General features: G+C 42.0%; 2 protein-coding genes across 3 annotated transcripts in view; one reads left to right on the top strand and one right to left on the bottom strand.

Annotated features, from left to right (window-relative positions):
* The window catches only part of MIA3 (MIA SH3 domain ER export factor 3), a 28,049-nt gene extending 15,452 nt beyond the window's left edge, over positions 1-12,597 (top strand). The window contains exons 8-29 of one of the 2 annotated variants that reach the window (XM_027721286.2): positions 623-644; positions 2,518-2,606; positions 2,733-2,810; positions 2,910-3,020; positions 3,881-3,952; positions 4,145-4,249; positions 5,029-5,151; positions 5,267-5,384; positions 6,244-6,299; positions 6,380-6,470; positions 6,583-6,721; positions 8,168-8,269; positions 8,370-8,430; positions 8,524-8,559; positions 8,651-8,718; positions 9,007-9,104; positions 9,220-9,351; positions 9,558-9,620; positions 9,747-9,823; positions 9,967-10,038; positions 10,634-10,790; positions 11,161-12,597. In XM_027721286.2, the coding sequence (XP_027577087.1) occupies positions 623-644; positions 2,518-2,606; positions 2,733-2,810; positions 2,910-3,020; positions 3,881-3,952; positions 4,145-4,249; positions 5,029-5,151; positions 5,267-5,384; positions 6,244-6,299; positions 6,380-6,470; positions 6,583-6,721; positions 8,168-8,269; positions 8,370-8,430; positions 8,524-8,559; positions 8,651-8,718; positions 9,007-9,104; positions 9,220-9,351; positions 9,558-9,620; positions 9,747-9,823; positions 9,967-10,038; positions 10,634-10,790; positions 11,161-11,420 (2,130 nt within the window). In that variant the 3' untranslated portion in view covers positions 11,421-12,597. The remainder of the gene's footprint in view (positions 1-622; positions 645-2,517; positions 2,607-2,732; positions 2,811-2,909; positions 3,021-3,880; positions 3,953-4,144; positions 4,250-5,028; positions 5,152-5,266; positions 5,385-6,243; positions 6,300-6,379; positions 6,471-6,582; positions 6,722-8,167; positions 8,270-8,369; positions 8,431-8,523; positions 8,560-8,650; positions 8,719-9,006; positions 9,105-9,219; positions 9,352-9,557; positions 9,621-9,746; positions 9,824-9,966; positions 10,039-10,633; positions 10,791-11,160) is intronic. The other variant, XM_027721287.2, reaches the window with a different exon arrangement.
* A 118-nt stretch (positions 12,598-12,715) lies between these two features.
* AIDA (axin interactor, dorsalization associated) overlaps positions 12,716-26,056 on the bottom strand; it is a 29,356-nt gene continuing 16,015 nt past the window's right edge. The window contains exons 5-10 of the mRNA XM_027721294.2: positions 24,428-24,491; positions 23,889-23,995; positions 19,354-19,476; positions 16,980-17,102; positions 16,388-16,505; positions 12,716-15,440 (exon numbers count right to left, since the gene is read on the bottom strand). Of these exons, the coding sequence (XP_027577095.1) occupies positions 15,344-15,440; positions 16,388-16,505; positions 16,980-17,102; positions 19,354-19,476; positions 23,889-23,995; positions 24,428-24,491 (632 nt within the window). The 3' untranslated portion in view covers positions 12,716-15,343. The remainder of the gene's footprint in view (positions 15,441-16,387; positions 16,506-16,979; positions 17,103-19,353; positions 19,477-23,888; positions 23,996-24,427; positions 24,492-26,056) is intronic.

Below are 26,056 nucleotides of genomic sequence, written 5' to 3'. Positions count from 1 at the left end.
GCAGTCATGATATGCTCTAGAAATCTGTGGAATACTTTATATTTGCCTGACAAAAATGAATTAAAACTAAATATTATCTGTAAACAATATTGGTAGTTTTTTTCCTTGCTTGGTTTAGGTATTGAATACACGGGGTCCGTTTCAAACACAAAGCAGTGTAAATAGAAGAGCATAAAAAAGCTTCTGAAATTCTTCTTTTTCCGTGTTAATTTTGAAACAAGCACCTGTCACGTAAACACACATTGCTTTAAAGGGGATCAGAACTGGGGTTTTGTGTTTGTTCATGACTGTGGTTTAGTGCAAAATGGCTTCATTTTCTTTCAAATTGGATATAGGCAGTTACCACTATCCTTTTAGTGAGTGAGTAAACAGACGTTTTCTAAGGCTCTGGGACAGGGGTTTAGCCTAGAAGCTTTTATTAGAAAACAACCTAAGCTCGTTTGTAGTGTTACTCAACACTTGTTGGCAGTGATAGATGTGTCTTCCATATGCTGCTTTAATCTGCATGTAAGTGGTGGCTTTTTTCTATAGGGAAAATTAATAAAGTTTTTCACTTACCACTTTTTATGACTAATCTTTTTTCTTTTTTTCTTTTTTTTTTGGTGTTCTCTCTCTTCTGTAGGTAAAGAGTAGAATATATCAAGGTAAGTTTCTCTCTGCTTTTCAGTGTAGTTGATGCTTGGGCATGTAAAAGTTTTGAAGATTGTTAGATTGTTTCAGGGGACCAATTATTCATCATCACTCCTTTTCAAAGAGAATGCTAAGTCCAAGGTTACAGTGTAAGTTTGGCCAGTAGATTAGTTAAATCTGAAGATTTAAATTTTGCCTGTGATAATGCTTTGATCACACCTGCAAAATAAAGGGCAAGGAACAGCTCCACCTTGTTCAAAATAAATGAACCATGGGTTTACTGATGTGGTGGTCATGGGGCAGTTTGTTTTGGTTTTCTGACAAGAGTGTTTCTCCAGCTTCAGGTTTCTAAAACTGAAGTGTACTGAGTGGGAAAAAAATTGGGTTAAAAGTAGGGTGATTGCTGAAATTCATAATTGAATACAAATTGAAAATATGGAAGAATTGCCTTCACAGGAACTCTCTGCCTCTTCCTCACAAACCATACTATTTACCACTCATTCCTCTCTAGTTTCATTGTGGTTATGCTGCAATTTTCTTCTGTACAGTTAATGCAGAATTGATGAGCTGAAAAAAGTCCATCTTAGATTTGTAAGGTGATTTCTGTAGAGCAGGAAAAACATTGGTATTGGTGGTGTAGAAATTACTTAGCAGCGCAGCCCACCCTAAACCAGTGAGGAACACAGATCTAATTCCACTCCCCCCAGTATTCTCCTATATGATGCTGTACAGAAACTGGTGAAGCTAGGAACAAATAGATGTTCCTTAATTGTGATAAAACTCATGTTATTATAATCTTTACCCTAAATAATAGAATATTAACAGTGACAAAAATAAAGATAGATTACATTTAGAGTCATAAAGAAAAAAATCTATTGTTCTCTCTTAATGACAGTAGTGAAATTGTGAGACCAAGCTAATGAAAGGATTCCTGTCCCCCTTAAATGGCTCAGAGCTGTCTCGTACCTTGGCAGTCACTTGCTGACTGTCCTGTCCCCAGAGTGGGAAAGGCTGGGGATGTCCCAGGAGCCCTCGTGGGGGAGGGGAGGGAAGGAGGAGGAGCACTTACCATCGCACTCTGTGGGATGCAGTTGGAACATCCAGTGCTTCTTGTTCTGCAGGATTTGCTGTGAGGCAAATGGCGCTTGCAGCGTTCAGATACAGACAGAGGTGGCTTAGGACTTGAAAAATAACTACAATTGGGTGGTTTTTTTATTAATTTGCAATAACATAATTTAAGTATGTTAATGATTTTTGGTGAATCCTGAGGATTGGTTGGTGACTTGTTCTAGGTGAGAAGCAAATGCATGCCTAAAGGCTCTTGCTTGGTCACAGCATTTTTGAGCTCTAAGCATTCCAGTTCCTTGAGATTTATTGATGCTGTCTCCTAGCCAACAGTCTCCTTTTTGTTCCCAGTAGGAACAGAACAGAGCTTTCATCCTCTTACCTTTGCTGACCAAACATTCAGCTTCAATGTAGCAGAAGGGTGGTTGGTGGGGGAGGTGTTGCACCTCCCAGAGTGTCCGAGCAGCATTCTGAGACTGCTCTGAGACCCTTGCTTGCCAGTTCTTCCCATGAACATACCTCATCTGTGCACAGCCAGCACCTTACTCTGCTCTGGATTCCGTGACCAGCTCCTGTGAAGTGAATGCAAGAGCTTTGTGCTTTGTGTCAGTGTTCAATGCTTTACTATCTTGTTTTCAATCTAACTCTAAATGAAAGCTGGAGGTGCAGAAAGGGCTGACTGCCAAGGAATTGGCACTATCCTGATTTATGCTTTTAAGTCATTACCTGAAGACATTCCCTAAAGTGGTAGTAATGATAGCTGATTTTTTTTTCTGCTAGTATATGAAGTACAGTTATTGTAAGCTTTCTTTTTCTTCCTAGTGACTGAAAAGCAACTTGCTGAAAAGATTAAAAACCTTCTGCAAGAAAAAACAGAAATCTTAGAAAAGTTGTCAGAATATGATCAAAAGGTATTTTTCTCAGTTCTTGTCCTTTGCTTCTGTTATTGCTTTAGTGACACAGTCAATTCAAGAGCTAATGTATCTTCTATTATGCTGGCAATTTCCTCAGTTCTGTGTGGTTGTTTCTGTGCTTAGATAAAGGAAGCAAAGGAATCCATGAAAGTGGCCCAAGAACAAAAAGACATTCTCTCCGATGAAACTGCAGGGCTTAAGGTAAGAGACAGTTAGTTAACTCTGTACTGACAGCAGAAGTATCAGTTAAAATAGTTTGCTTTAGGTTGGTCTTTTACCCCTTTTTTTTTTTCTTTTAAGGACACTGTCAAAGAACTGGAAGAAGCAAAACATCAGCTGGATGACAAAGTGAAAAATCTGCACACAATGCTTGAAACAGAGAGAAAAAAGAATGAGAAGAAACAGAACAAGGTTAGAGCTATGACACTCGTGTTTTATATTATTCTTAACTTGGTGTGCCCTAAAAGCTGGTCACAACCTGATGAGTTAGATAGTATTAGAACAAGCAAGGTGAGCAAGCTCAAAAAGAACTGAAATGAAATTTCATGTTCATCCCAGGCTCTAGCGGGAGAATTTGTTTGCTTGGTTTGGTTTGGGGTTTTGTTTGGTTTTTTATTTGGGGTTTTGGTTTTGTTATTTGTTTTGGTTTTGGATGGTTTGCTTTTTTTTTTTTTTTGTAATAACTTGATGGATTTGTGCAGTTATGTGCTTTCACAAACAAACAAATGTATTCAGGTCATGGCCTAGTCTAATACTCCTAGCTGGAGCCAGAAAGCTTCTTGACAGTATAAGCAGAACAGAAGGTTTCAGATTTGTGAGAGATGTTTCCTTGTGCTTAGAGAAGCATCTAGGTCTACAGTAAATGTGAGGATCTCTAAGCTGCCTCTTGTTCTTGTTTTCTTTTTTTTTTAAGGCCTGATTTTTCTGTATCAACAAGTTCTTTGCTCTTGTTTTTGATCAAAGGTTGCTGCTAATGACAGCAGCCTGTGTTCCTTTCATAGTAGGCTGCACAGGTGTACGGGGAACTTCCTTGCCACAAACAGGAGGAGTCATAGGTGGCAGCTGATTCCAATGTGCTGAATGTTTCTATTCCTTACCTTATTGATAAGGCAGCGCTGTGTTGCTGCCAGTCTAATGGCTGCTTTAAATGGAAGTTCTTTGGTGTTTTGACTTTTCTTTCATACTTCCAGATTATACAGGGAAAATAATCGCTTGGGCTGAGGCATGTACCTGGCTAATACTTTGTCACCGCTCATCTTTTTCTTACATAGCTCTCTGAAACCCAGAAGTCCGTGGAGAAACTGCAGGAGGCTATCAATGTGCATTCTGCAGAGCTTTCAGAGGTAAAACACCCTCTCAACAGTCACAAGTTCTTGTACTAGGAAAATTCATATCTATGTAATAGAAAATGCTATCTTGGCAGGCTCCAGTTTGTGTGTGCATATGTGCCTTTTTCCTTTCCATTTTACCAGGTTATATGTAGCTCTATTGTAGTTTGACTTATTCTTTTTGCTCCTTTTTTGTTTCACATGTAGGTGCAGTTAGCCCTTAATGAAGCTAAACTAAGTGAAGAAAAGGTGAAATCTGAGCTGCTTCATGTGCAGGAAGAGAATGCTAGGCTGAAAAAGAGCAAGGAGCAGGTAAGTTATGCTCAGGCCAGGCAACCTTGTATTTAGAAGGAAATATCAGGGCTTTATTCCTGTTTTTTTTTTTGCATATTACTTCAACATGTGTCCATTTTCTTAGCATGGCAGAATTCCATGTTTCCTATTATCACGATAAAATTTAAATGCTTTGTGCCTGCCTGCACAGACTTTTTGTGCAGGTGAGCTTTGTACATGTCTCTGGTACGAGGGCTTTGCCAGTTCCAGTGGTTCAGTTTTGGTCAGCAATTTCACAGGAAGTCTGTGCTGATGTGGTAGTCACTGATTGCCACTTGGGATCAGGACCCAAGGAAGTAATGGTAAAGAATTGCCAAAAAGCAATTCTGAAGTGAAGCTAAGTGGGGAGGACCTTTAACCCTGAAATGTTGTGACAGTTTTTTTACAAATAATTGTAAATATTTGTTTTCTTTCTCCATATATGAAGTAGGTGGCCTTTAAGGGATGAGTTTTGCTTACCTCTGGGCTGCAGTTAATTCCTTGTATTTCAAAGTGTATGAGCAGTTTGATTCTGATGGGATATTAGCTGAGAAAATGTCAGATTTGTAAAGTCACCTAATAATAAACTGCAGAAATATTCCCAGCATCCAGTTCTGCCAATGGAACAGTAATGTGCCTGATAACTATGAAGTTTACCCTTTATCTGTGACCTGTGGTGATCAGTTATCAGCAGAGCTGGCAGTAAAATAGACTTTAATTACATACACCCTGGACTAAAAATAAAGCAAGTAATCATCTTGCCTTGGTGCTTCATACAGCTGCTAAAAGAAGCTGAAGGTTGGAGTGAGAGGCATTCTGAGCTCCGTGAGCAGATCCAAATGTATCAGAAATCTCAGAAGGACATAGAAGAAACACTTGCCTACAAAGAAAATGAAATTGAAGTAGGTTCTTTATAACCTCAGATTGCCTCAAATATTATGCATCATAAAATACTTTGTCATACTTTGCAAAATGCAGAGCAATTCTTCCTCAGCGAACCTTTGATTTCATTACTAGGTTTTAACTAACTGCATTATGCAGCTGAAGCAGCTGGACATGGATCCAGAGGCCAAGAAGGACGAGAAGGGGTGTGAGTGGAGCTCAGGAGATGACCTGGCCAACGGAGAGTTGCCAGGTACAGTAATCCTGCCCTGCGGCTGAAGCACGTGTGGTGGTGTGTTCGTAGCATGTCACCGAGGGAACAGGGACAATCCATGCATAGAGCTGCCTGTGGGTTAACAGGCTGACAGCTTTAATCCTCCAACACATGATAGCCCCTAGCTGAAGGGAAGAGCTGTCAAATAGGCCAGTAATTGCTTTTAGATGCCCTTTTAGGTAAATCATGAGTGTAATGACACAGTTGTGAAGATTGCGTATAGAGGCTGGCAATTAAGGGCACTCTGAAAGCTGAGAATCTCAGCTTTGTTGTTATGGTACATTTATTTTTAATATGAATTTTTAATGAACATTCTGCTTGGCTCCAGCAAGATAACTAATTTAGGTAATCACATTTTTTAAATCTGAAAGACCAAAATAGATGTTTTCAAAATTATTCAGGCAGTTTGACATTAATGATGTTGCACGTGTGTTTGCTACATCTCTGGTTTTGAAATCCTCTTTTTTCCCTTTTTTTACTTTTTTCTATCTATGGTATATGTGGGCTGGAAATTTCCACTGTTTGATTTTCAGATACTCAGCACAGTAATAGATGCTGCATTCACATTAATATTAGTGTGGTGTCCAGAAGTGACAAGAAGCACTCTTCTGAACACCTTTTTGAATAAATCTAATAGTTCTGTTGTGTTGGTCGTGGATTTGCTATTGTGCTTTGTTCCTCACCTCACACTCTTGGGTTTGGTTTTTTTGTTTGTTTTTTTAAACCGTGTAACAAGACCTATCCTAGACTAAAGTGTAGGAAATATTATTTTTTACAGCTGTAGAGTGTAAGGACTTGGGGTTAAGAAACAGAGTAAAAAAATATTTTTCTCTTTTAGATACTGAGAGTGAGAAGATGAAGACTCAGATTAAGCAAATGATGGATGTCTCCAGGGTATGTTTACAACGTTTCTAATAAATGCAGTCACATTACTGCTATGCCTGTGATCAGAAACACTCAGCTCCTCTTTTCAGGTAAAAACTATGTTGTCCATAGTTGAAGAAGACAGAAATCTTCTGCAGTCCAAACTGAATGATGAAGTAGCAGCAAGACATGAGCTGGAAGGTAGGTTTAGCAAAAGAATTGTTTGTGGTTTAAAAAGAAACAGAGTGTGTAAGTGGCATAATGGTTCTCATTGCAACTGCAGCTTCCTCACTTATCTTCGCTTCTCCAACAGAGAAAATAAAAACGTTGGAACATGACTCCTCTTCGCTCCAGTCAGCCAAAACTCAACTGGAAAATGAATGCAAAACTCTTCAGCAGAAAGTGGAGATACTTGGTGAACTCTACCAGCAGAAGGAGATGGCACTCCAGAAGTAAGCCTTTCCGTACTCTGCCACGACACAGGATATTATATCATTGCCACTATCCAAATGCTCTTTGCTCAGAAGGATCAAATAACTTGAAGTTATAGTTGGAATGAAAGATGATGACTGCCCTTTCAGTGCAGTTGAAGCTAGTACTTGGTATTTTAGCCCAGTAAGCTTCTTGCATTCTCAAAGGGCTGAATTAAGGCTGAGTTGCTGATGGCAACTGAGGTGAATGAACTGTGAGCAGTGAGGATCCATTGTGTATCTATGTTCATTCCTCATTTATTTATTCATTTATTTACTTACTGAAATGTCTGTAATACCATCTCAGCTGGGGAAAATTTGAGAATAGAATTCAGGGACATTTTCTGCTAAATTCTACAGAAAGCTGAAATTGTGATGGAGAAGCAATTGAAATTTCTAAGGTTTGAGTGTGTAGGTTGGGGGAAGCAAAGGGTTGGAACAAGCCAAGGAAGTGAGGCTATACAGGACCTCACTAGTGCCTGACCTTGCAACTTCAGGATCCACATGCCTGACCTTGCAACTTCAGGATCCACATGTAGCAAACACACAATGGAGAAGTGAAGGGTAGCCCACCTTTCAAGAAAACTTCCTCTTGACCTCTGTAAAGAATGTCTGTTCTTTCCAAAACTTACATGAGGTTACACTGCCTGTTACTACTTCTTTATTAGAATAAAGAACTTCTTGCACTTTTTTTTTTTCCTGGAAAAATGCTTTGACATGTAGCCAAGGAAATGGATTATGTTGAGCTGGCTGTTAGCAACAGCTAAGTTGCTGCTAGTTTAATGGTTCCAGTTTTGTGGGATAGCTCTTCTAAATTAGGAACACATTATGGACCTTTTAAATACTTTCAGAAAAATGTCAAAAATAAAAAAAAAAATAGTGAACTGTGAGAGTAAGAGGTTAGAAAAAGACTGTGATAATTGCTCATGTAGTAAATTGGTATGTTGAATACTTAGAAAAATCTTCTTTCCCCACAGTTAATGACTATTGGATGTGTTTATCACCTGGGCCCCAAATTCTCCCCTTTTCACTACACATTCCATTTCTTCATTTCCCTTGGTTAATGTCAGTTCAGTGTATTTCCGTGTTTGTACCTTTGTAAATCTGGATTACGATCTGTAGAACTGCTAAGAAAACTACAGGATCTGAAGAGATGAACTGTCTGCAGTCGATAGATCCTGACAGATCTTCGGATGCTGACAGAACTTTCTCTGTGTGCTTAATTTTAGGGTTTTATACACAAAGGGTTTGTCTGTTGATTTCAAAAGACAGTATTTCTGTTTCTTAAAAAAAAAATCTTTTTTTCTCTGTGTTCTCACACATTGTTACAGATTCTGATGTTGCTGCTGTTAGCAGGGGAGTACATTGATTTTTATTTGTAGTAGATGCAGAATGGTGGACTATATATATTTTTTTTCCCTTATGCAGAAAACTAACCCAGGAAGAGTATGAGCGTCAGGAGAAGGAACAGAAACTGTCTGCTGCAGATGAAAAAGCCGTGCTGGCCATCGAGGAAGTGAAAGTTTATAAGTAACTTGAGTTTCTGAAGATTATTGCTTTCCTTTTGTTTCATCCATTGAGGAAAATTCATTCAAACCTCTCCCCTTTCCCTCTTTTTCCTTCTGTACAGGCAAAGGATCCAAGATATGGAAGAAGAACTGCAGAAAACAGAGAGATCTTACAAGAACCAGGTAAACTTGCTTGCTGGTTATTGTGTCATCTTTTACTGCATCATTCCAGTGCTCTGGTAGTTGGACAAAAACCAATACTTCTTTTCTTCTCAGATCGCTGCTCATGAGAAAAAGGCACACGACAATTGGGTAAGAATGTTCTTCCTTTTCTTATGCAAACACTTTGTATTTGACTTCACATTGGTGCCATTAATTCAGTTGACAAAATTTTATCTACCAGCTCATTGCCCGCTCAGCTGAGAGAGCTCTGGCCGAGGAAAAAAGAGAAGCAGCCAACCTGAGACAAAAGTGAGTATGGAACCAGACCCTCTTTATTCCTCTTTGAATGTGCTGTGTGTTGCTTGGGAGAGAAGAAGCTCTAGCAGTGCCAGGTGCTCATTTAGCTTGCTCAGAATGTGTAGTGCGTATTTGAGAGGCTAATTTTAACCACTATTAAACTGTTTTGGTGGTTAAAATAAGATCTCTTGGTGAAAGTGGTAAAGTTTTACAATGGAGTTTGCTTTGTTGCATTATAATAAATATAACTCACAGGTATTGTTTGAATAGTAATAAGAAACCTTTATTTTTCAAAATTAGATTAATAGAAGTAAACCAAAAAATCGTCATGCTTCAAAGACCAGTAATTGTAAAGCCAACTCCAGGCAGACCCGATCGCCAAGTCCCGCCACGACGAGGTAAGTCCTGCTGGTTCTCCCAAAACTTTGGTCTTGGAGTCAGTACATCATAAAAAAATAAGGCTCTTTTAAATTACAGAAAAGTAAATCACGTGGTTTTAATTCTTTGGCATAGGTCCCTTAAGCAGAGATGGCTCTTCTGGCCCATCACCTGTGAGTGGAGGAAATCCATCCCCCACGCAGATGATAGAAGTTCCTGCTCGGCCCCTTTCTGCTCCTCGAAGGGAAGGTGCAAGGGGTGAATTTGGTAAGCACTGAAGCTTCCCTTGTGTGACAACTCTTATGCTACAAACACAGGAACACTAAGGTCAGATCTTGATTCTAGGGGTAGTGTTAACTATTGATACCTACTTTATTAATACATAAACGAGGGGTTGGAGGGGAGGTTAATAGAAATAGCTCAAGGCCATGTTGATCAGAATCTCTGGGGTTCTTGTTTCCCTTGATGTACAGTGGTGGATGGCCCCCCTGCTCTACGAAGGCCACCAGAGTTACCTGGAAGGATGTCTGTTCCTGGTAAGTTATGTTTTCTGCAACCAACTGCATCTTACTCAGTTACCCTTTCACTTCAAAAAGGCAATTTTAAACCCACCTTCCTTACCCTATGCACAGTAAGACAGGCATTTGTGGCTCTCTTTACAGATATTGGGCCTGCTGTAGCATCCCTGATCAGCAGTGAGCCAAGAACCTCCTCCCCTTCCACAGCAATGGATGGAGTGGTAAGCTGAGAAAACCCCAACCCTCAGGAAGCGTTTCTGCTACATGATGCACTGTACTTCTGCTGCTTCTTTAACTGTATCATGTTCTGTCTTGTCTGTATCCTGTCACTATCCTTATTTGCTGTCAAAAAAAACCCCAAAAGCAACCCTCTCCCAAAGAGTCTGAAGCCCCCAGTGTAGCTACTGATTCACCTTCATCCAGTGAACCAGCTGCAGTGAGTATCCAGAGGCTGAACATGGTGTTACGCTGCTGTGCTGGAGAGGAGTAACAGGCTTGGTGTTCTGAACTGCTTAGTAACAAATGCTCTGCAGAACTAACCAGGGGCTCCTACCTCTGCCTCAAAGGGCTTCTCTCATGATGAAGTTGCTGTCTGGTTTTTGTGGAATTGAGGAAATGAGATGTTTCTTGTTAAGGACTGTGGGCAAACACTCTGGAGTGACTACAGCAATAATCCTAAGCAGTTGACTTACCTGTGGTGTTTAAGCACAATTCCATATGGAATTCAAAGTTCCAGGCCCTTTACCAAAGGGGGTGTCCACCGAGGACACTTCGAAAGGGATCGAACTTCAGCTAAAGAAAACTCATCTTCTCAGAGAGTTACACTAACCACTCACTCCTGGGTAGTGCCCGCAGTGTCCTGGGTAAAGGGAAGATGGTGGTGCAGTAACTCCCTGTTTTCTAGTAGGTTAATGTTTTGGGGTATGTTGGTTTTGCACCTCTTTGCCTCTGGGTGAGTGGTCATGATGTTCAGCAGTGTCATTGCTTCTCCGATGCAGTAAGGCACTGAAGTATGACCTCATCTCACACAGGGTAATGCCAGTGCCAAAGGCCCGTCTCCTTTCCCTGGGACACCCATCATGCCCTCCCCAGTGATGGGACCTCCTCCTCCACCGCCTGTTCGCTACGGACCACCGCCACCTCCTCTCCGTGGGCACTTCGGGCCTCGACCTCACCCTGCGCCCCAAGGTACGGCTGCACCGCCCTGCGCTCAAACGTCCCTTCTGGGCATGACTGCAGAACCTAGATGTGCTTTTCCTTAATGCACCGCTTCCCAGTGCTCCGTGGGCTCTAGCTGTCTTGCTCAATAAGCTTGGACTGGGTGGGTTTTTTCAAGCTTTCTTAATGCCAAGGTATTAAGAAGGTATTTTTCCTTGTTTAGTCTGAAAAGGAATCAGCATCTAAAGTCCCTAGAATATAATTCATGGGCTGTGAAGTTTGCATGTGATGGACCCCAGAGCTGCCCTAGAAAATTAAGGAAGTGAGGAACAAGTCAGGAGCTTCACTATCTAGGTTAAAGCAAGATTTCATTTAACTGCATGATTTCTTTTCCTTCCAGTTTGTGGTGCTCCCTTGCCACCTCCGGCTGCAAGAGATTTCTTACCTGGTCCACGTTTAGGAATAAGAGATTTGCCTCCTGGCCCACTCCCGCCTCCCCCAGATCCCAGAGGCTATGCACGTGGGCACCCTCCTTTTCGACCCCTAGGCCCTCCTGGCCCCAGGGATTATCCTCCAGGCCCACGGCTACCCCCACAAGCTTCCAGAGACTATACACCTCCTCCCAACAGAGACTTGCCTCCCTCGGCACCCAGAGACTAACGTGGCTGCCGGGCTCCAAGGACTACGCACAGCCCCAGCACAGGGCCCTGATGGGACAGCAGCTCCACACAGCTGGCTCCGGTGCACGGCCCGCCGTTGGGATCGTAGGAAACGGCTCTTGGTTTGAAGACATTGGTCTCATTTCAGTATATCTCAGCTTTTGCAGGATTAATTTTTATCCAGTTGCTACAGACATCTTATGTGCATTTATGATCACAAACTCATCCATCCACTTGGGCTGCAAGAACCTTTTTGTGGTGGACTTGAACCTACTCTAAAAGTGCAATAGAAGGAAATACCTGTGTGGATAGTTTTAATTCTATGTAGCCTTTGTAACCAGTTGGCGAATGAACTAATTTCGTTAAAAATGTAAATCAAATCATTTCCTGTGGAAATAATTTTATAAGTAAAATGCTATCCAACCTGCCTTCTCCATCTCATCATTGAGCTGCAGTTACTGTAGGCCAGGGGTTTTCATGAGGACTCTGAAGTTCTGGGGGTTTTTAAAAAAGATGTCTGGTCGGAGATCAGAAGCACAAATGACACTGTATTCAAAGGAAAGTTATAATAAAAAGCAAAATTCCTTTTGCTAAACCCCAAAGGCTTTGTTTCAGTGCCACTCTTTGTTCGGAAAAGACACTGGTTCAGTAATGTGACCAGAAAATGCTACACTTCTGAGTTCAAGAACTGAATCAAGGCCAAATTGCTGCTGCTGCCGCAGGGTTAATGACGCTGTTACCCTTATGCTGGATTAGTCTGGCATGTTATGGACTTGTTTCACGTAATGAGGACCACGGAGGATACAGCTTCCAGAGCTGGAAACCTTTATGAAGTTGTGTAGTTACGAGGGAAACACAGGTGAACTCTCCACTAGATGGACTTAGAAATTTCCTAATTGCTTTCTGCTTTCAAGACCAGCTTGCAGCATTAAGCAAGGTGTGAGCCGAGTTTTCATCTTACTCAATGTTTAAGGCCAATTTAAGACCAATTACTCAGTGTTTAAGACCCTAACCCAATTCAGCTTCCTGTATTTTGAAGTCTGTATTTTGAAAGCCTCTTTGACTTAGTTTAAGAAAAGTAGCTTTCTGTAAAGCACAGTGGGTGTATGTAAACCACGTTAACCTGTACTGCAGACACAGAACACTGAATAACTTTAAAAACATGCCCTACACTTGTAGCTGAGTATTAGTGCAGGTATTTGGAATACCAGGCCCCTTACTGTCTCAGTGAGTAACGTTTCTCAAAAGTGCACTGCACAAAAGTAATCCTTAGGAAAAAAGGAAGACAACTAGGAATAATAAAAAACCCTGCTGGGGAGGCCATTACAGCTTTACTGCCAGAGTACAAGCAGCCATTAAACTTGCCATCTAGGTGTTATATTCTTACAGTACAAGTGTAAAGCTTTAGATTCAAGATGAAAGACAAGCTAGAACATCAATGAAGCATAAAACAATACCAAAGCTTGTGGTGTGGGCAGCAGCAGTCCTTTCAGTGAGAGACAGTTCACAGAAAATTGCAGGGGATAGAAGCAACTTTAAAAATGGTATTTCACACTCAACAGACATTAATTCACAATTAGTTAAATACAAAGCTCTACTTGTGTATTTAACAAAAATATTTCAAAGTTGACATTTCTTATAACTGGCATTAATACAGACAGCTACAAGCTGGGGAAGGGTCAAGGTAAGCAGCAGAAACGACGGGTTTGTGGTTCAGGGGATAGTATTTCAATTGGCATGGTGGCCATCGACACACACGTTGATGACATACATGTTTGAAAGTCGGGTTCTCCAAGTTCAGGCTCTTTCCTTCTTCATACAAGGCTTTGTGATGTTTAGTGTCTCCTCCCTTGCCCATCCCAGCTAGTGTGAAAAACTTAAAAGCTGGATGGAATGGCCCTCTGGCTGCCCCAGGAGGAGGCACCTTGGACACACACAAGTGAGGGCAGTGCTTACAGCGGGCTGCAAGGAACAGGAGCAGAGCCGGACAGAGCCCCAGAACCCTCCCTTGCTGAGTGAGAGAGGCCTTCCAGGGACACTCAGTGTCACACATCCTTCAGTCAGAGCAAGTCCTGAGCCAGCCAGGGACCACTGACAGGTAACACACCTACTGCCCAAGCTCAGTTATTTGCAGCCATAGACTAACAAACACTTTGCTCCGTCCTTTTGCAGAGTTCAAAGGATGATGTTTGGTTGGTTTTTAGGAATGTGTGTATCTTCATTTTGTCTGGTCTCCAGAATGTTGCATTCAGAGGTACTTCCATGACTTGTAGGGATAACTTTTCAAGCCTTGATAGTTACCCTATCACCTGTAATACCATTGGGGTATTGTAAAGAACCATAAAAAGGACAATTCATTTGGCCTTTTTTTTTTCCCCCTCCAACCAGCAGTGGAATTTGAGAAAGTGTTGCTGACTTCTGTCATAACACCTAAATAATGTCATCTCTAGATATACCAGAACAGAAGAAAGGCAAGAAGATTAGGACATTCAAAACCAGCTTTTTATCCTAATCAGTAAGGTAAAGCCAAAAATGCTGAACACCTGCCTGGAGACAGACAAGTAGCAGGAGGAAAAGTAACATCTCATAATGTAACATCTTGGGGTTATATGACAGAGAAGACGAATGGATGATACACCTGCATCCAGGCTGTTTAAAATAATTGACATTATTGTGGGAGCTGGGTCCTCAGTTAGCATAGCAGAGTATTCAGGCACTAGGTTAGATATGCAAGAAGTTTATCAAACCTTAAAGTATCGTATTAAATATCCACGCAAATATATGAAAAATTTGACTGGGTTCTACTTCTGTCCCTTTATTAGGTCAAAAGATGAATGCAAGTGTGTCATAATAAGCCAATGTCCTGCAGCTTATTACACACCAAATCAAAAATATAGAAAATAAATGATAATCCTATCTACTTACATAAAAAGGTAATTTTTAGAGTAAGTTTCCAGACTTGCACAAAATATGCAGAAAACTGCATACAATCAGTTTCCATAAGAACAGCAGTTTCATGTAAAAGGTGGGTCGGCCTGCTAGCCAGATCTGCTTTACACAAAGCTCTGGAAAATCAACATTTCAACACCAAGGGGCCTGTCCTGCTGTCACTGCAATGGTGAAACACCCACTGCCACCAGGACAGAGCCCTGGAGCAGCCTCTCTATCCCCCACCCACCTTTGCAAACCACTCTCTGACAAGATACAGAAAAAAAATAGCTCTATTAGGGAGTAACAGTGATTTAAAGGATTGTAACATGTATCCAAAAATCAGTACAAGTGGATCAGGCAAGGCTGTTAAAATCATAGTTCAGTGTTCTCATCTGCAGTTGTCCTGCTCCTGACCTGACCACGGCCAAGCAGCTGTTGGAGGAGCTGTGCTGTGGCCACCCACCTGACCTGCCCACCTCCTCTCTCACTTCAAAGCACCTGCAGTACCTCAAGCTCCTTCCCACCCCACCTCATCCTTCTCTCCCAGTCTTCTGCCACCCTGTCCACTACAGAGGACTCTGAAATGCAGATGAGAGGAACTACAATAGCACAGCAAGTGTAAACAGTTAGTAGGCCTGCCACGTCTTTATTGCTGCAGGTTTGGCAGAGGGGCAGTCTCCATCCCTGGGTGGAAGTTGAGGCAAAAGGATAGTAACGGTTAAGATAAAAAGTGATGAACAGCAAACTTAGGAAAAGCAATCAACATATTTCAGGGCTCTCAGAAAAACCTGTATCTGGAAGTTACTGAAAAAAACCTTGCACTTGCATGGTGGGCTTGCCCCTGACCCTGAAGTAGTGCTGTGCAGTGTGTGATGGTCCCGTCTGACCTACTGGCATGAATACAGTCGGATCTTTCCGCCCCTCGGAGGCTAAGGCTACTACACACAGCTACCAGGACGTGTGGTTCAGTTCACAGAAGTCTCACAACTAGGGTCATTCCTTGTGCAGTGTTTGATGGAGGTGAAGGTAAAGTGGTTTCTTGGTCAACAGTTGCAATTTCTTCCTTTTAAAGTCAGTGGGTTTTTTGTACCTGTAACCACAAGAAAGTGAGTTAATCCAAGTGCTAAGGGCTGCGCAGGAAGATGATGGCAAACTAGAAAGCTCGTCCTGTACAGATCTTTTTACCCTAATCTTTTAAATACATCTGACAAGGCTTATTGGAAGCAACAATAATGAGAAGATTTACAGGAAGAAACTCAAACCAGTATTTTCTCTGGCTTATTTTTTTAACAGAACAAAGATTTCAATATGTAAATGAGCATAATATTTTTGTAAGGAGATTCCCAACATAATGCTCTGGACTGTAGGAGACCCGGTATCAGTTACTCAGTACTTCAGAAGTACTCCAGCTATCGCAGACTAAGTGCTTTTCCTAGAGGTGCCCAGAATTGCAAGGTTCATCTTCTTCTTAAAAAAACCAACCCCCAAAACCCTCACTCAGACCTTCAGCCATGCAGCAAGGGTAGGATGCACACCAAAACCACTGCGGCATAACTGGCTGATCTATTTGTCTCCTTATTAGGGCAAGGGGAGAAAAAAACACAACCACCCAATAATGCTTTGAAATGTCCATAAAATTTGCAAATTGGTACCTCATTTCTCAAATCAGCTTTCCTTTACAGAAGTTCTGTACCAAAAGATTGTGAGTTGATCATTTTTTTTAAATATAGCTGATCTGAAAGTCAAGCTAAACTCCAAATTAAAATCTCCCATACAGACTTTTTTAACTTCATACAAAATTAGGTTACGAACACCAGCATTTTATTTGGAAATGCTCTAATTTCTGAGAAGGGTCTCTAAGCATCTTACTTGCCTAAAAACAGTTTATCTTCCCTTCTTTATTAAAAATAGAATATTCTTTATGGAAGTCAATCTAATGAGTCCAAGAAACTTTCCTTGATCCAACAAGTCACACATTGTAACTGAAGTCTAGTTCATTTCTTCACTCATTGTCATCCATAATTGTGAGTCACTTACAGTTCTATAACAATTGCCCCAGGTTTAATTTCATCCATCTCCATGAAAGCAAAGCACTTGGTGCTAGTAAACCTTTTCTTAGGCTTGTAGTGTTTGAATTCAAAGAAAATAGCTGCACCTAGAGTGAAAAATGGTTTAACAGAGAAGTTAGCAATTATGGCTAATAGTTATCTGCCAAGAAAACTTATTGCTGCCTGTACATTGGAGGGAATTATCTCCAATAATGCTTCTGTTACTTACTCAAAAGCTACTCTGTGTTCTTAAAATGCTCATCACTCTCACAACAGCTTGTCCTCTTCACTCAATTGCTCATACCAGGTAACAATGACTGAGCAGGTGATAAAGCAGCTCAATACCCGTGTAGTAGAGCAGACTGCTGCATTTTTATCTCTTTTCATTTCTCCCTTGTCTGCAAGTCATTGCAAGGACCAATTTGAAAGCGACAGGATGCAAAGGTCTATTTTTATCCTTGTCTGGATCTCAAGCCCTGCAGCACCAGCTCAGGCACAGCCTGTTTATTAGAGCAGGAGCAGACCAGTGCCTGTGCTTCCAAAGCTCCCGGGCCCTGTTTCAGGTCCCTGGTACCACATACCTTTTGTTAGTCTTTCAATGTGTTTCTGAATCTCGATGTCCACATTAAAATGAACATATGTGTCCTCCTTTCTCAAAGCCACGGGAGTATCTTGCACAGGAGTCAGATCTATCCCATTTAAATCTGCAGGAAAGAACAGCATGAGAATGGCAGAAGCTTCTCAGACTTAAGGTCCTGCTTTAAAAGATTCACGAGTCACTCCTAATCCTGCCACAAAAAGTTAATGCACACCTGGATTTTCCCCTTAAACTTAAAAAAGGGGCAATCATGCCTCTTCACAGTCAGTTCATTTTCTTCTTGATTGCAACATGAAAGCAGCTAAAGTTCTGACAGTATTTCAGATGAAAAGTTGGAATTCTCCCTCTTTTTATTTTTAAGAGTTCATTTCTTTCCACTCTCAGCAAAAGATTCCATTCCCTCTGCACACAGGACTCCAGCAGAGCTTCAGCCCGAGTGGGATATGTACCAAAGGCTGCCCTCCACACAGGGTCTGCAGGGCACAGCTGGCATAGCTTCCACAACCTGGATATGCCCCGTCTTGTGCCTAGACCCAATGTCCATTATTTCTCTTGGTTTTTCCAAGGATAGAGGCATTGTGGGGCCACAGGCTAGACTCCAGCTCCCAGCACCAGCCACTGGTTGTGCTGCTCAGGCACAGCCACCACAGATTCTCACTAAGCCTCTGCTGTTTTCAGGAGTACATGTGTCCTCATACTCCCTCCCCTCTCATTACTGATCCCTTTCCCTCTGGTAGAGGAAGTTGCTAAGACATGGCCAAGATTACAAGTATGGACACGTTGTGCTTGGGGCACAGGCTGAGGTCAGGGCCCTGGAGCACCACTGATGCCCTTCATCCAGGGCATGGGCTGGGATTTGCCAATGTCACATCAGGAATTAACCTCTTTCCAAACCTGCAGAAGAGCAGCTTGGTATAGAACCAAGGAAAACACCTGCTCAGTGTCTTCAGACTCCTAATAGTGAGAAAAAGACTTTTCAGAGTTACTTTTCTTGACTAAAAATCTTGAGAAATAAAGTATCAAAAGGCACCATTAGCAGACTAGGTGATAGCCTGCCCCCCTCCACTTTTTGATCCTATTTTCTACATCATTCCTTGGCAGTCACCATTTACAGGTAAGTGAGTTAGGAAATAGAAAGCCACATGTTAACAGGCAGACTTGTTGGGAAAGCAAGCCTAGCAATACACAGTCTCCCTTAGTTCCAGAAAGGAAATGAGAGCTAGCTCTGAAGGCAAGCAGCAGTTTTACCACTATGTAATAAAACAAACACTTTGGTGGCAAGGAACAAGGAATGTTTGCTTTACAAGTTCAGATATGGACTCAAGTGACACTTGATACTGTGACCCTTCCTTCTGCCAGCAAACATCTCTGGTGGAGGAAGCACTGACTGCACATCTAACAAGTCCCTACTTTTGGTATCCAATGGCACATCTAAAGAGGACACATACAAGGTTGTTATCACAACTGATAACCAGAGGCTGCTGGCTCAGCTACAAATTTTTATACAATAAACAAAAAAAAATACCTCCAAAGATTGTAAAGAGAAGCAGAAGTCAAGTAGGGCAGGTTAAGGGTAAACGACTTTGACTACAGGGGCTTCCTGCTAAGAAATGCAAAACGGGGAACAGACACTCCCACTAGAAGGAGTGTGAATACCAAAAATCTCAGTGTCAAGCAGAAGACATCAACCATGCTGCTATTTAAAACAGAGAAATCCTAATACTACCTATCCTGGAATGACAGAGAAAGAGGTTCTTCCAGATTCATGGAAGCTCTCAGAGGGGGAGGCCATTTGCCTACCATGCTTTGGCCAAAACATTTCACTGCCAAGGCTAACATATATTTTATATTTTATTTCACTTGCAAGCTTTGCTTCCCAGCTTTATACCCATTCCTCTAAACATTAGGGCTTGGAAAGATTATATTTGCTTTATTACAAAATTAGTTTATTAAGAGGGCAAGAATGGAGTCAGCAGGCTGTGGTTCACCATCTCCAGAAAGCCCAGAGACCAGTATGTGTTGGGGAGTACAAGCACTCCAAACAGATCTTAGAGCCAGCTGAACAAGCTGGAATGGAGAAGCACTGCCTGCCAAGTCACTGACACTCACTCAGCTCCCAGCACGGGGAAGGCACCCTGGAGTGCGCAGAGAAGTGTGTATCCTGCACAGATTCCCTTCCCAGTATCTCTCAAACACAGAATTTTTCCACCCTTGATTAAAGCAGAAGCCTTAAGTCCACAATATAAAATGCAAGTAACAACAAACATTTTTCCCAGCAGGCTGAAAAATCAATGCAGCTTTCAGAAAATGCACTCTGTCCAAACTAGCAGTGAGGAGCCAGGAACAGAAATCATTACCCTTTACACTGACAGTGATGTAAGGATCAATGCACTGCCCAGCATCTTTCAGACCAATTTTCTCTATGTTGATAGTGAGTAACGTCATCCCGGGTTCAGATGGCAATCTGGGTAACAAAGTACCTGGAAAGAGTAAAGCACATTATTAACCCTTTGTGTCATCTTACAGCAGAGGCCTTGCTTGTCCCATCTTCTCTCATGGAAGATGATGTTCTCCTTAAGGGGTTCAGAGCTCCAGGATTCATATCCCAGTAGTACACAGCACTATGGGAATGTCTGTGTGCAGAGACACACAACATCATTTGACAGATTTCAAAGCCCACACGAAAAAGCGAGGACTGTCTCAAGTCAAATCAATTCATGAAAAACTAATGCCATAACAACAGAGAGGAGCTTTGTTCAAAGTGTTATTTCTTGCTGTCACGCAGAATAACTCATTCATGGAACTCGCTTTATATCATTTTGGAGGATTAAATTTGGGAGGCTGGCTTCAATCTGCAGTTGAAGGAGCTTCAGACACTTAATCAGGAGTCCCACCCCATTGAGCATGACTTGGCTTCATGCTGAACATTTACACTGGGAGATTAAGGAGGAAAATGGCCTTGGTGCAAATCCCACAGCACATAAGGGAACTAGAGGATTGATTCTCAATTATCTCAGTTCTACTGGCCTCTACTTAAAGAGAGAAAAAATAGTATCTGCATCCCCCAAGTTGGCTCCTGCCTTGAGGAAGGAGTTTCCAGCTCTGCATGAAGAACAGTTTGTATCAAAACATGGTGGTCAACATAAATGAATCCTCACAGCGCTAAGGAAGACTGTGCAGCTGGCAAGAAATCCAAACTGTTCAAACTTACTAAGAGCCACAATATTCTGTCATCAACAATGGAGGAGGTTATTTCATGCTGAATTTAGCAAAAACCGACACACTTCAAGCCTCTCTCCAGTATTAGATGAATTAGCACCAGAACAGAAAAAGCTCAGACTCAAGAGCAAGTTTGATTTAAAGTTTTGGTTTTCTAATGAAAAAAAAAGTTATCCCCAGGCTTAAGATCTAAAGAAAGTAATAACTTCCTTTGACAAGTCCGAGTTTTTCCTTGATACTTTTTTTCCTCTTGAGGAGCTGGAGAACCAAGGACTTGTTGTCCTGTGAGAGAGAATGATTTCGCAAGAGGGGACCATGTATTCTGCCCTTAGAACTAGAGCCACAGCTTCAGCAAGATTTCATCAGCATTCCTGAACCCAGTCTCCCTCTCAGGATCATTAGCAAGACCTGAATTCACATCCATGATGCTGTATGTTTCTGTATTCCCTGTCCTGGTAGCTGGCAGGCTCATGGCCTCCAAAGTAACATGTCTGCAGCCACTTCACAACACACCACAGCAGAACTTGACCCACTTTTCTAAAGCAAAGACTTCTGATATTGGGTGAGAAATGTTAAAAGTAAACTCAGAAGAGAGCCCTCATTTCTGCAAAGCAGCACATGCTCTAGTTAACCTTGCTGTCTCTCTTGAACAGATGTTCAAAGACAGAGTCCTTATTTCAATCTAAATGAAGGTAGAAGCAAGCCCCCCTTCTCTTTGGCACAAAACTTTGCTCTGCCATTTCTCAGTTGCCTCCTAAAAGCAGCATGGCCCCCAAGAGCCAGGAACAACTCAACCTTCAGTTTTTCCAAGAGCCAGGAACAACTCAACCTTCAGGTTTTTTTCAGGTGATGTGATACTTGATAGAGAAATCACCAGAAAGATGCATCAGACTGGCATTTATTGTAAAAATAGTGGCCTAAGAAAAATTATTCTGCTTTTGCAAAATGCTTTCCAGAATATGTGAAATTGCAGAGTTGCAATGAACAGAACAGTCAAGGCCACTTCCAGGAGATAAGAGAACAGTAGGACAGAAAGTCTCCAAGGAACAGTTTCCTTTCTGCCTCAGTGAGAGGAACAGTGGACTAGAGCAGCTGACTGCAACCTGTCCCACGTGAGTCACAGCCCCCCAGTCAGGCCTGGTGCTGAAGCCTCTGTAGCCACCTCAGACAGGAGCCATCAGCTGACAGTGGCCTCCCCACGGTACAACTTCACCGAGGCTGGGCACCATCACACTGCTCTCTGCCCCCATGGGCCTGCAGCAGGCTCACACTGGGGCCTTTCAGGAGAAAACTGCCAGCCATTCCAGACACAACCACAGGGCATCTTTGCCAGAGTGGGAAGGAGCATCTACAAATGATTTAAGTGTCCTCCTACAAAGCGTGTTTCAGAGCCATGACAATGATCCAGCCCTACAGCTTTCTGCCACCAAGACACAGGTGGCTCAGTCTCTCCCTTCCCAAACCCCAATTCAGAGGTGGAGAAAAAACTGACAAGTCTGCTGGGTTCACAAATGAAGATGGTTCACAGAAGAACCCACTGCAAGCACAGCACTGGAATAAGGTCATATATAACCAGGAGAAAGGCAGGAAACCTTTGCTGTTAGAGGCAGCAAGCCATTGGTCAGTTCAGCTCCCTATAGCACAGAAGTCTAAGTACTCTGTGTATAAGATTTCCCAGAAATGTATATTCCAGTAAATAAAATCCAGCTACACCTACCCTTGGCTACACAACTTAGAATGCCTTCATTGGCACAGCAGGACTTCTAGAGAGCTATGTAAGGTGTGTCAACAGATACAAGCTTCACTTTTCCTGGTACTGAAGGCAAAGAAAGATCGGTACAGAGGTGCCCAGCACTGCAATTGTTACCAACAACTGTATTTTGAGGACTGGAACTGAGAGCTGAATGAAGAACATCACAGCTATGTGAACATGACCAAAGAAATAACTGTACATACTAAAAGGTTCTCATACCTTCATTGGCTCCTGGGTTAGATGGATGGGGCAATGTGATAACCATGAAGCCATGCATGTAGAAGACAAGACCACGATCAGTTAGACAATACAGTCACACACTATGGATTAAAGGCATAACGAAGCAAGGAGTGCAACATGGTTCTGTTAATTCAATATGAGAAGTTCACTTCATTTATAAGGCTCAACCCAGAAGGCTGCAAACTGCTTTTGTTTAAGCCTCATCACCCAGAGGAAGAGCAACAGACCAACCTCCAGTCAGGTAAGAAACCTCACAGTAATTTGCATTCAGTGGGGAAAACAAAATCTGTGTTAAAGTACTGCAAAACCACCTCAGGAGTTTAGATTATTGTAGCTCTGGGGAAGTTTACCTCAATGCAAAAAAAGTAATTCAGAAAAGTCAGATATGCAGTCTATTAAATAGATGACAATGTAAAAGAGCAAGTAAGTTCACGAGTTGCTCTCACCTCCTCTTAAAAGCATGATCTTACTGAGAAATAATTCTGTAAGAAGTATATGCCCCAAACATCTCTTCTTTCAGACTTTGCTACCCTCCTTCTTTGAAAATGATTTAACTGTAAAGTCAGTCTGTTTATCATTACCTTATATTGTTTCTTAAGTCCATACACAGCTTTTATGTCCACTACATACCTACAGCTCTGATGGGTTGCAGAGGTACCTGTTGGCACTGTGGCAATGGTCACAACCTTATTGATTCACCCCCACACCAAGAGCCACTCAAGGTCTCTCTGCTGTACTTTGGACAGACAGAATGCATCTCCATAAATGGATTTATCATGGTGAATAACAAGGATCGAGACAGCAAGTGTCAGCAACCAAAATTCACAACACATTACAGCCTATTTGTGAGCTTGGCACAAACAAGTGTAGACTGTGCACATCTACATCAGTCCAGCCTGCAGGGACCACATTCAGTACCGTGCCCTGGCTCACATCTAAGGACACAGACGTGTTTTCTCCAGGCACAAGTAATGCAGCACCCCAGCTCTTTCAACCGTAATTCCAGTACTAGTTTCCTTACTTCTTATCTCATTTCTGAAATACAAAGTTTGTCAACCAGCTCTGTTTCTCCTGCAAAGAAATTACACCAGGAACCTGAAGAACCTCTGCTGGAACATCTAAATTGTCAAAACCTGAAGCTACAGGTATATCCAGTTCTACAAGTGCTTTCAAGTGGACAAGGACTTAAGCTATCAAAACCAACATCCCCTCTTTATCCTCTCAAGAGCTTAGCTTCACTCTAAGCCACTGTCTCACCAGACAATGCAACACAAAAATCACCAGCAGCAATTTATCACATCTTTAGCAGGATGTGATGCTCCTTGTAGGAGAAACACTGCCACAATTTACATTTTAATGCATTTGAAACACTGCACACAGTATAGTTAAGAAAGTGCACGGGATAAAAATACTGATCTTGAATAAGGAATAAAGGCTAATTATTTGAGGTAGATGGTACCACCCTCACAGGTTATTCATACAACTTTTTCACAACGAGACATTGTTAGCTGAGAAAAAAATTCCCTGGCCACCTTTGTGGTTCTCCAATACAGCATAAGAGTTTACATTAGCTTGTTGCTCCTCACCCAAACTTTTCAAATCACGGGGGAGAAGGGAGCTTCTCAGAGACAGAATTTAGAGATGCTACATAGGCTGGTATGGCAAGGCTAGTGCCCCTACCTGGAACTCTAGCAGGAAAAGAATTTGGAGACCCTGCTCCAGCTCCTCCTTCCTCGTCATCCTCCTCAAACTCCAAGTGTTCCTCTTCTCCAGGTGCTAAAATCTTCCTGTAAAACACAAAAAAGAAGAATGAGACCAACAATCACTCATCATCTGGCATTCAACTCACAAGCCAGCATCTGGGTACAGAGCAGGGACGACATGCTTTAATGTCATTTCATACTTCTTCTTAACTTCTGCCTGTACCTATGGACTCTGACAGAGATTGCAGGAGCTCAGGCCAATAGAAAGCACAGTCTAAAAACAAGACACAATACTGGCAGTTTGAGATGTAGGGATGTACCAAGTCCTGATTTTACCAAAAGTATGGCCTTGATTTTTAGTGGTAGCTAGACAAACAGAACACAAAAGTTCTTTTATTAACCAGTTTACACAAAGCAGTACAGCAAGTTGGTGGCTCTAGAAATTCTAACCAGGCCCCAGGCTATGCTCCCTTTCAGATATGTATCCATACATGAAGTGAACCAGTTCTCGCTTACCTGAGTGGGACAGGCTGAACATCAAAGGGGAACTCCTTGTTGTAAGTGAGGATATTCTTTAGGACTGCAGAGAGGGGAAAAAATAAGAATCCATACTCATAAATCAGCACTAATTCTACTACTTTGCAAAGCTATCTACATTCTAACAGCATCTTCACACACAAATAATAATAATAGTATTTAAAAAATAATCAGATCACACAAAAGGCACCCCTGTTCTCTCATATTTTACACACAGCACAGCTGTGATCCAAGATATATCACTTTAACATTTAGACAGGTGAGCTGCAACTCCAGCATGAAATCACCACCACACTCACACAGACAGGTAAGTAAATGTGGCAATAACCAAAAGCATCATGAGAAAAAGCTACAGACCCCAGGGTGACGGTAACAATCTTTGGTGGCCATTGAAAGGAGGGGGTGGTGTTACTGGCATCAGCTCCAAACAGACTGAAGTCTCCAGAACTGACACACTTCAGCACATATGGAGGCTGCACATTCAGGCAGCCACCACGGGAGACCAAGTGTGCTGGTAACACAAAGCTTTGGTGAGATTTCCTACTTCTTCATTTCACATGCTTTGTGGTTTTGTTTGGTGGTGGTGGCGGCTTTGTTTCTTTTTTCTTTTTATCTGTCCTCGGATGTCTGGGAAGGTTGGCAAAATTCAGAAGAGAGTGTAATACCTGAGCACCAAGCCCCATAGACACCAACTGTATCTCCAGCATTCTGTGGAGAACAGCTTTGCCATTTTTATTGGAAGCTTGACTCAAGTTTTAGTAATCACAACTTTAGCTATTATTTCCAGATACATTTACCAGTAAAAGCAAAACTTCCAGAAGCACATGAATGAAATAAGCATCTCATGACTCAAGGGCCTAAAAATTTAGAAGAAAACACCTGCTGGGAGAGGCACTCTCCTACCAGACAATGAATATCCCAGACTGGGTAGGGGGAGAGAAAAAAAAAAAAGTGATTCCTCTCACAGAACCTCACTTTGCAATAAGCCCTCTCAGAGCACAGGAAATCTCCCCTTACAACTACTGAATGAGAACAAAACTCTTTTCAAACAAATGATTGGTATGATTACACAAATACCAAGAAGTACTTAAATACCAGTTATGTTTAAGGAACCACTGCCAGGCCCCTCTGCCTGTGCTACAACTCAGCCAGTGGAGGAGAGCTTCCCTTTCTGTCTTCACACTCACATCAGCCAGCATGGGCTCCAGCATTAGCTTACCAGACACCATCTGAATGCTCTAAGAATGAAGTATCCCTCAGGGAAACTATAAAGAACCTAAAAAGTCTTTCCAGTCTTTACTCACACTGATTTTTTTTTTTTTTCTGATTTCTGTACCACTATATGGGAGGTTAAGTACTGCCTGATTCCAGCCAGACACAATACATAAATACAGAGGAAGGTTTAAGCTGCCTTCATTGAGAGCTAGCAAACCAAACTGATGCCATGTCTCTCTCTCCAAAGGCTTCTGCTCTAAAAGATCAGTAATGCAGATCTCAACATGAATCTTAAGAATGACAGACACTTCCCAACAGAAAAGAAGCTGATCAATAGCAGACAGTCATCTTCCAGTGCAGCTGAGGTTCAGGAAAGGAAGGGGATTTTTACCA

The sequence above is a fragment of the Pipra filicauda genome, unplaced genomic scaffold (genome assembly GCF_003945595.2).
Source record: "Pipra filicauda isolate LSUMZ 115617 unplaced genomic scaffold, ASM394559v2 scaffold147_size4022426_pilon, whole genome shotgun sequence".
Lineage (NCBI taxonomy): Eukaryota > Metazoa > Chordata > Aves > Passeriformes > Pipridae > Pipra > Pipra filicauda.
The sequence above is the reverse complement of the archived record's forward strand: the minus strand, read 5'-3'. Positions and strand labels throughout refer to the sequence as shown.